The sequence below is a fragment of the Mytilus edulis genome, chromosome 1 (genome assembly GCF_963676685.1).
Source record: "Mytilus edulis chromosome 1, xbMytEdul2.2, whole genome shotgun sequence".
Classification (NCBI taxonomy): domain Eukaryota; kingdom Metazoa; phylum Mollusca; class Bivalvia; order Mytilida; family Mytilidae; genus Mytilus; species Mytilus edulis.
Genome location: NC_092344.1, coordinates 2,249,741 through 2,260,306, shown reverse-complemented (window position 1 = coordinate 2,260,306; position 10,566 = coordinate 2,249,741). Strand labels below are relative to the sequence as shown.

At 33.9% G+C, this 10,566-nt stretch overlaps 1 protein-coding gene across 1 annotated transcript; it reads right to left on the bottom strand.

The window, feature by feature from the left end:
- Positions 1-3,575: 3,575 nt before the first annotated feature.
- Positions 3,576-10,113, bottom strand: LOC139521412 (universal stress protein Slr1101-like). Its single transcript, XM_071314890.1, has 4 exons — positions 9,889-10,113; positions 6,488-6,571; positions 5,947-6,047; positions 3,576-4,455 (listed from the first exon to the last, which is right to left on the bottom strand). The coding sequence occupies exons 1-4, from the start codon at positions 9,953-9,955 to the stop codon at positions 4,219-4,221; spliced, it is 489 nt and encodes a 162-aa protein (XP_071170991.1). The 5' UTR covers positions 9,956-10,113; the 3' UTR covers positions 3,576-4,218.
- Between the last annotated feature and the right edge of the window lie 453 nt (positions 10,114-10,566).

Below are 10,566 nucleotides of genomic sequence, written 5' to 3'. Positions count from 1 at the left end.
TTATGAGATCTCAACCCTCCCCCTATACCTCTAGCGGATGTAGAAAAAGTAAACGCATAACAATACGCACATTTAAGGGCATACGATACAGTTTTGATCTCGTATTCACAAGTTGATTAAGAGTTGCATATAGGCTATTTTTAACCTGATTAAATCAAATATGTAAAAAAAAAAGTATACCTTCATGTGCTACTTTTTGAGTTAAATGAGGTCGAAATTTTGAATATTTGCTCAGAATTCGGATTCGTGGCCGCATTTTTCCTTTCGAAAGAAAGGCATAACTTTTTCGTTTTAAAAGATGAACACAAATTGTTTTTTGTTAAATAATTTGCAATTTCTTTATTTTATAAGTATTCTAAAAATTTATGCATTTTTTATTCAGAAATGACTCATATGTATCAAATTGTCATGAATTGAGAAAAAACGTATTTTTTGCTGTATATTTATCCAAATTAAAAAAAATTGCACTATTTACAGTTTTATAAAATTTGGTCCACATAATCTCCCTGCCAAATGAAAAAAAATGTCGATTTAAAAAATTGGGGTCCATGCACTCGTTTTCAAATGAAATCAGTTTGAAAGATAAAAATCAGTCGAAAAATGCATTTTTTCCCGATTAGTCATAGTTTGACGTCGCGAAAATACACATAAGTTAGTAACGTCATTATCTCCCCCTTTAACTGCATCGTATGCCCTTAAAATTCATTTCAAGAGAAATCCGAGTCTGATGTCAGAAGATGTTACCAAAGAAAATAAACAAAATGACAATAATACATAAATAATAACAGACTACTAGCAGTTAACTGACATGCCAGCTCCAGACTTCAATTAAACTGATTGAAAGATTATAATTTCATCATATGAATATCAGGCACAATCCTTCCCGTTAGGGGTTTAGTATCATACCATCATAACATATATGAGAAGAACATGATGCATACTTGGATTTCATACGGAAGCTTATAGGGATAAATAAAAAGGAGCAAGCTTTATCCTTCGAATTCTCTTTCCTCTCACTAAATGGTTCTATAAGTGGTGACTTTGTTGAACGCATCTTTACCATCAATGTTGATATAAAGGATACTACAGTTAATATAAGAACAAGAAGAGGTGGTATTATCGACTATGAGACAACTATTTACCAAGTTCAAATTAAATGGATGTAAGCAATCATATGCAACAGTGCGGTCTTCAAAACTGAAAAAAAAAAATAAACCGTAGTCGGCTATAAAAGGCCTCGCCATAAAAAAATAAATTAATTTGATTGAGAAAACAAACGGTCTAATTTATAAGAAAACGATTTTACGAAAAACAAATCTGCTAGACCTGAACCAACGACAACTGCTGAACTGAGTGGTTGTCTTTTTTGCTAATATAGTGTCGCTGGTTCATAACTGCCATACAGGTTTTTCGTAAATTATTTTGTTGTCATTTAAGCAACTGGTTTTCGCAATTGAATTTTTTATATGTTTCATGACGAAGTATGGGGTTTTCTCATTCTTTAAGGTCCCATTGAAAACAAAGGTCAATTTTCTATCTCCATTGTTATTTTTTCTTTTTTGTTTGAACGGTGCATTTGTTCCTTTGGCACTACATGTCTTGCAGCGTTTATATATCCAAACTCGATCTCTATGCCCGTGTATGAAGGGACATTTGTTCCTTTGGCACTGTCTTGCAGCGTTTATATATCCCAACTCGTTCGCCCTGCCCGTGTATGAAGGGACATTTGTTCCTTTGGCACTGTCTTGCAGCGTTTATATATCCAAACTCGTTCGCCCTGCCCGTGTATGAAGGGACATTTGTTCCTTTGGCACTGTCTTGCAGCGTTTATATATCCCAACTCGTTTTCTATGCCCGTGTATGAAGGGACATTTGTTCCTTTGGCACTGTCTTGCAGCGTTTATATATCCCAACTCGTTCGCCCTGCCCGTGTATGAAGGGACATTTGTTCCACTGGCACTGTCTTGCAGCGTATATATATCCCAACTCGTTCGCCCTGCCCGCGTATGAAGGGACATTTGTTCCTTTGGCACTGTCTTGCAGCGTTTATATATCCCAACTCGTTCGCTATGCCCGTGTATGAAGGAACATTTGAATCTCAATGAACGTAATCTATGTGTTTTTGGTAAATTATTAAGTAAAGGATTTCGTGACCAAAAATTTCTGAAAATCTTAACTTAATTCGTCCATAGATTTGGTTTTGAAGTTTGTTTCTACCTGTAGAAAATGTATTTCAAACGGAATAGCACATCCTTATTTTTACGGAAATGTTGTTTACCGTGCCCGGAAATTTAGAAACGATCCTGGTAAACTTGCCGATCCTTTAAATAAACTTATTCTTAAAGGTTACTAATTCAACACTGTAATAAGATCTTTGAATATTGTTTTTATTGGTATTGGTATTGCTCTTTGTCATCAGTAAATTAAAAGCAAACTAATGTCATTGTTATACACTTATATTGCATATTATTATGCATATCCATGGCTCTACAATCTATCGATTCCTATGTCTTGGGATGCACAAGGTCATGTTTTTCTTTGACTGTTGATGAAGTCTTTACACTAAATCCATTGGATGTGTACTGATTGATAATTTAGTCTTAGTTGTTATCAGGTTTGAACTAGCTGTCATTAACTGCGAGTACTCTCAGGTCTGTTCTTAGTACCTTTTTGTTGTTGGGATGTACAAGTACCCAGCTACGTCCACTCTGTGTTTTTCTTAGATGTATTTCTATTCCTCCGATAAACTCAGGCTTTTTCGACTTATTTTCTAGAGTGTGTTCTTATGTTGTACTGCTACACCACTGTACAATGTTTGGGGGAAGGTTGGGCGCCCGCTAAGATTTCTAACCCCGCAACTTTTTGCATGTGCATTCCCCAAGTCCAGGGCCTGTAATTCAGTGGTTTTCGTTTGTTGCTGTGTTTTGTACGTGTGACTTTTATGCTTCTTTGGTATATATGACGTGGCTCTGTACTTTTAAACATCCCGCCATTATGGTATTGTTCTATTATAATGCCATTGTGTTATTGTTCTAACATAATTTTGAAAATACTTTGAACGGCAAAATTATTTTATATCTCTTCCTGTGTAACGTTTACATTCTGACATCGAACACGCGACTCTACACTAGAGCTGATGTGAACCTTGCCATTCAGTCACAGGACTTCAAATATTTCAATCCTTTTTCATGATTTTCTGCATTTGTAAATGCCTGTACCAAGGCAGGAATATTAGACTGTTGTTGTCCATTCGTTTGATGTGTTTTATCATTTGATTTTGCCATTTGATTAGGGACTTTCCGTTTTGAATTTCCTCGGAGTAATTATGCGTTATGTCCTTTTCTAATTTTTTTGGCTCATTTTTAACGTCCACAGTGACATTAGTTGTAAATTGCTGTGTCTTTGTGAAGAGTTGTCTCAATGGCCACCATACCATACCTCTTTTTTTTTAACATATAAGCAAGCCATAGCGGTGCCCCTCGCAACTCTTATAATTTTCAGTTAAAAAAAGGAATGCTGATCCACTTGAAATTTGCTAAAAGTATAGTCATGGTGAATCATTGAAACTAACTGAATTATTGTAATTGATGGTTTTAATGCTTTCTTCCATGTACAGAGTATATAAAGGACTTTATCTATCCTAAAGTGTACAACTAATAAGATATGCATTTAGTAGGTAAGTCTATTGCAAAAACTCATAGGCAAAGTATCTTGAACTATTAAGTCGAGATTTCATTACCGTGAGTATCGAAATGTGTCTGTCTATTTTGATCTATTTTGTACCTACAAAATTAAAACAAAACATTTCTTTTTTCCATGTCTCTGAAAAGATTAAAAGATGAGCCGGACAATATAACTTGTTTCACTTTTGAGACTGAATTAACACCTCGACAGAAAATTAATAAGTAAATAAATAGAAGTTATCAAAATATAATTTTTAACAAAATGTAAAAAAAAAGTTTTCTGTCATTAACATAAATCTAATTGAATTGAGTATGACAACGCTAACTCTTGTTATAATGTGCATCAACGCTGCGTGCAGATATACACGTAAAACCTCTCGAAATCTTTAATCATCTGGTTTTGGGAATACCTCAGTCTGCAGTTCAAACTGTTTATATTTTAATAAACAATCTTCGATGTAATGAATGACCCTGATCTCTCGAAAAACATGATAAATAATGATGAAGATTGCACAGTCAAAGACAGCCTACTCTACTAGTGATGTTTATTATGGTGTTCATTGGCTGGATCGTGGTGGGCCTTGCTCCTACAAACAACAACAGGAATAGTGGAATGGTGGACGATGTAGTTACTGATACTACCCATCAGGGTCCTTCTTATTGCACCATGACCTCGTGTACCACAAATTATCATACTAGCATTCCTCTCGGATGCCACATGAACCACAACTTCTCCTGGTTTTCCTGCACTGGCCACAACATCTCCTTTAACCTAAAATGAAGATTTTCATCAGTTTAATTTGCAAGTTAACCAATCTAATTGAAATACTGTACAGACCCTGTGTTCAGCCTTTGCTGACCTCCATTCTAATTAAAATATAGATCTCTGATTTCGTTATACTAGAGATCTATACTTTAATTAGATTTGTTAACCTTGTAAGCAAAGCTTAAGCACATGATATGTGGATTTAAGCAGTGAAAGGTCACCGTACGGCCTTCAACAATAAGAAAGCAGTGAAAGGTCACCGTACGGCCTTCAACAATAAGAAAGAAGTGAAAGGTCACCGTACGGCCTTCAACAATAAGAAAATGTATACCGTACAGTCGGTTATCAAAGGCCATGAAAAAATGTGAAACAATTCAAACAAGAAAACTTACGACATCATGTAAAACAAAACAAACTGAGGGCAATGTCTAATTGTAACAAGGCTTTTGAATATTGTAATATTGTAAATTTATCACTTATGATTTTTATGGTTTTTGTTTTGTTTCTTTTTATATACTCTTTAGTTTTATTTTTTTGTTTATTGATTGTTTCAACATGTATTGTCAAAAAAACCTGCATATAAACTTTTAGTGACAATAAAATTTGATATATCAAGTTTCAACTACATTTTTGAACAAAGGTAGACAACTCCAATTTTACTTGCACAAGCTACAACATTCACAATTTATGTACTTTTCTTGATTATACATAGAAATAAGAAGATGTTGTATGAGTTTCAATGAGTGTAAAAAATAAATTATTAATGGCTGTCTATTCCGTGACAGAGATACATGCACATTATTTTGTAACTGGAATATCTGAGTAAATGTATATATTTCCTTGATAAATTTCTTAAGTTTTCATAGATAGGAGCATAGTTTGGTGTGTGCTGAATGCACTAAATTTTTTCAATTCAAGTAGTGATAAGTTTGAAAAAAAAATAGCCATCAAGTCGGCCTTAAAAGGGTTTTGATTGCATAAGTACAATCTAAACTAAAGACTAAAAAGATGAGATCCAAATTCCACATGTCGAATTATGGCCAAATTAGCAGCGAAACAACATACATTGTACACGGAAAAGGTGAAGATTCAACTACATTAACCTGACCTGAAATCAGGAGTGAATTTTGTAGGGCAAGCAGTACCTGCTCTACTACTCAGAATGTTTTATGTTCTCCATGATACATGCTTACATCAAGTTGTATTTAAGCGAACTGTCGGATATTTGAATTCAAATATGAAATAAAATGAGGTAAACTGAGCTTCGAATGGACATAAAAGTGTCATACTTTATATGGTAGTCTATTATATCCTGGTATTTATGGTTAGTTTGTATACTAACTCTTTGATGTTTTGCAAAGAAAACACAGGGTGTATATCTGCTTGAAGATAAGTATATAGTCTACCTCATAGGATACAAACTCATCAAACGATATACATGTCGTGAATATAATATTATCATACATAGTAATCAAAACAAAACCGTTATAAACCTACCCCAGCCTTTCTTAATTTCTCTTTAAATGAATCTGCTTGAGATTTATGAGTATCTAAATCTGTTTGTAGTTTAGTTGTAACCTCATGGACGTCATCACTTCCTAAAATTAAAAATAAACGTAAGCTATCATATAATCATCTTCGCTAGCCAAGGGTTACGATCCCTTGGCGGAATGAGATAGAATTTCGGAGACACAAGGTAATGATTTTCTTTGTTTGCAGTCGAAACTCGCTGCATCCAATCAAAAAGTTGTCATATAATAAGGTTGTACTTATTTCAGTATGATATTTTAAATACCGTAGAATGATATGATCGAGAACCATAGTCCTCTTAAAAACAAATTATTAAGACCGCATACAATTTTTATTAAATACAAGCGCAAATTTAAAGTAAATAATTAAGGATCGTGTCCATGGAACATCTATGATGCCCCGTTTTCATATTAAGTTATAATGGGACATAACTCATGATTAGTAAAAGTGACGCCACCAAAATTCATACTTAATCTGGTTTTTGTTGTAATAAGCATTGAGTACTTACCATGTCCGTGATGTGCATGGTGTTTGTCAAAACAAGTTACAATAACTACATTATCGCCATCTTTTTTGCTATTATTCAAATACCCTGAAATAAAGAGTAATGCTTTTAATACCAACATCTTTGATAGTCTTGTATAATTTTAATAAAATTTTAGTTTCTTGTGTATAATTCGGAGTTTAGTATGACTTCCATTATCACTGTACTAGCATACATATTTTTTAAGGGGCCAGCTGAAGGACGTCTACGGATGCGGGAGTTTCTCGTAACATTGAAGACCCATTGGTGGCCTTCGGCTGTTGTCTGCTCTATGGTCGGGTTGTCGCTTTGACACATTCCCCATTTCCTTTCTCAATTTTATCCTAAAATTTTGTATCATTGAAAGCATAAATCGATATTGATCTTTCTACACTTGGCGTCCAGCGGACAGTATTTCTCTCTTTGTGATTAGTTCAAACTAAAATCAAGTTTTTTTAAATGCTACAGGTCGTCTACCTATGAATAAAATAAAAGACCCGCTTTAAATTTCATTTTGTTATTTATAAATATTTCTCCTATACCATGTATACAGAAAGTCAAGTTTATGGAAAGTTGTTTTGACACACAAAATGAAACAAAATTCAAATGAAACAAAATTTCATTTTGTGTATATTTAAATTTATTGTGTTGTTTATCGAATGATGTATACCAATGCAAATATTGATACTGTCTGTAAATACAGACATGTGTTGCTATGCATTCAAAGAGAGATAATCTAAACAACCACCCTATATAATTATCAAATGCAATACGCACAATAAACAGTATATAAGTAAATCAAAATACTTAAAATAGAAATAAGAAGATGTGGTATGAGTGCCAACGAGACAACTCTCTGTCAAAGTCATAATGTGTAAAAATGAAACAATTAATGGTCAAAATACGGCCTTCAACACGTGGACTTGGCTAACACCGAACAGCAACCTATAAGTGGCCACTAAATGTAAAATAATTCAAACAGGACAATAACGACCTAATCTATAAAAAAAAACCCCGAGAAACACTAATGAACCACACCAACAAACAATTTTTTCTGCAGGAACTTTCATCTAGGTCGACTTACAACATGTATGAAATTTACTAAGTACAATCATGGCTTTTATTTTAAAGAAATTTTGCCATATTTTAGTTGAAATAATAATTGGATCAAAGTTGACACTAAACTGTTACAGCTATACGTTATTCATATAAATATAACTTATATAATCTCATAAATAACGAAATATTTACATGACAGTAATAACATAACTTTCTGACCTCCGAAATCATACACCAAAGAAGTCACAAATAGGACATAAACTCAACAGTATACAAATAATTCTTGTAAATAAAATTGAGAATGGAAATGGGGAATGTGCCAAAGAGACAACAACCCGACCATAGAAAAAAAAAAAAAAAAAAACAACAGCAGAAGGTCACCAACAGGTCTTCAATGTAGCGAGAAATTCCCGCACCCGGAGGCGTCCTTGAGCTGGCGTATGCCTAATTGGAATAAAATATAATTTGCGAAAACAATTTCAAACTATCGGCTGAGAGAGAAAAAAAAAAGATCAAGGATTTGTATAGTGAGTTTCACTATATAAATCCTTGAAGATGCATGTTTTAGTTTAGTGTACATAAGTACCAAGGCTCGATTACGGATTAACATGTCATTACCGTACACGTTAGGCCTCAGTGTTAGGCAAGCGACTTATCAACAGTTGAATCTATCACTTTCAACATTGTCTTAACATTATCACCTACATTATGTAGTCATCTAACATGTAAACGAGGCTCGGAATTTAATTTTTATATATTTGCATATTTATGTACATAATTTACGAGTCCGTAGGGCTTTAAACATACATCATTAAATCTAAAAATTATTATACAACGTCAGCCGATATTGTCCTCTGTTTTGATCATTTATGATACACCGTGAAACAACAGTTAAAATTCATAACCTTTCGAAGAATGGAATACTTGTCTTCACATTATTATACAAAGTGCTATTTTCATATTTAGTTTATACTGAAAATGCCGAAGAATGAGGGATAAATTGAAAACGTTGGCAATACATTGCCCAATATTTTCCCTAGTGTAAAGATCGTTGATGGTAAATGAATGACTCCAAGAAATAATCTCAGGCCTATTTTGTCATGTCACAGATTAGGACACTAAGTCTTTACACTTCCTACGAAGTGTCAATCAAATTAAAAACCGATCTCTCATCGCTCACGTCCTCTGATATGTCAGAAAACGGGTGCAATGAGAGATAGGTTTTTAATTAGATTGACGAAGTGTATGAATAGCCGAACAATATTCGCATCCTCTCGATACATCTATGTCACTGTTAGTCCTGCCTGTGCTGTTTCAACTGTTTCAAACATATAATTTCTTTTATATCATCGATTGTCTTTCAATTTTATTGTAAAAAATAATATAAAAGGTAAGAAATAAACGTGCGTCGATCTTAGAAAATTCCCCCCAAATGCCTGATATTTTCCAGAATCAACGTGTAGAAAGCCAATGAGGGGTGTCGGCGATATTTGACACGGGATTGCGGGTTAAAAGTGGAGAAAAAACCAACAACTGACCAAGGTTAGTTCAAGTATCAAAGTTTCTATGTTGAGAATGTTTAGTTCCAAATAATGTATTGCACGGAAGGAACCGAACCTTACTCTATTTCCAGCAAACAGAAGTAGACATTTCAGTCCTCTGTTTTATCAAACACCTCCCTCTAGTTTTATGTGTTGTTGATTTTTGTGATGTGACGTTGAGCAAATAAAAAATAATCTAATAAAATACGAGTTCTTGCAAGAGTTCAGCTTCCTTTATACGGATCCAACGTCCCAATTTTAACTGGACGTGACTGCAAATTTATCTTCTTTCCTATTCTACAAACACGTTTAAGTTATTAGAAATACATTAAAATGATTGATGCACGGCCACCGTTATTTCACTTCTTGTAGATGAAAACCTAAGCCATTTGTATAGGAGTGCCACACTGAACATACAAACAAAGCACGGGTTTGTGAGGGACCGATGTAGTTTATGTAGAGAACTGAGATTTCCGACTTACTGGTATTCTGTTTCCGACTTACTGGTATTCTTGTTTCCGACGTCGAAAATTCATCGTCATCCCTCTTGACCTTTTATTCTGGTCTTTACATGCATATTTTATTTGGTGTTGCAACCAGACAGTCGTAAAGTATTATTTCTCATGAGAGATATCTACACACTATTTAATTTGAAATTATATATAATAACGAGGTCACAGAGATTTAAAGATACTAGACATGTAAATAGGTTGTCAATAGGTTAAAACAATAGTTCAATAGGTTAAAACAATAGTGATCGATTTGGAATAAATAAGTATAACTTACAATCAAATGCATAATCCGAATGATGGCTGCCATCTAATGCTACGATGATAGTGCGTCCGTCTTCCATTCTTGTGAACACCCGTATACCTCAACTGTAGATTTAGTTGTTTATTAATCAGATAAGCAGGTTAACATACACATGACAATTGTATACTGTGTATTTACAACTCGATATCAGGTTAAGAGGTGTCTTTTTACCTTTAGTTTGTACGTTGACCTTTTGACCTTTTAGAAAAATAAGAATATCATTAGACAAGTGTAATTAACTAAGGACCCCTGGTGGTCAACATGGCATTCACTTATTATAACTGTACAATAGGAATAAATTGATCGGATCCCTATGGCACATTTTGCAATAATACTTATATATTATCATATTATGTATAGGAAAAACGGTACTATTACATTTTCCTAGCATTAAGTTGGCCTTTTTTGTACCCAAGGCAGGTGAAGGAAATCAAATTAGGAGCGCTGTGGTTGGATGTAAGGGTACAATATATTTGTTTAATTATCGATGAATAACAGCAGTGTGTAAAATTATAAATTTTAAAACCTATTGAAATATTTTCTAGAGAATTATTCGAAAAGGCTTCCAAAATTTCATAAATTTGGTGTAAAGTGACGGTGGGCATGGATAACATAAACAAGCTCCGTTGGAAATTGGTCATGATACTATTT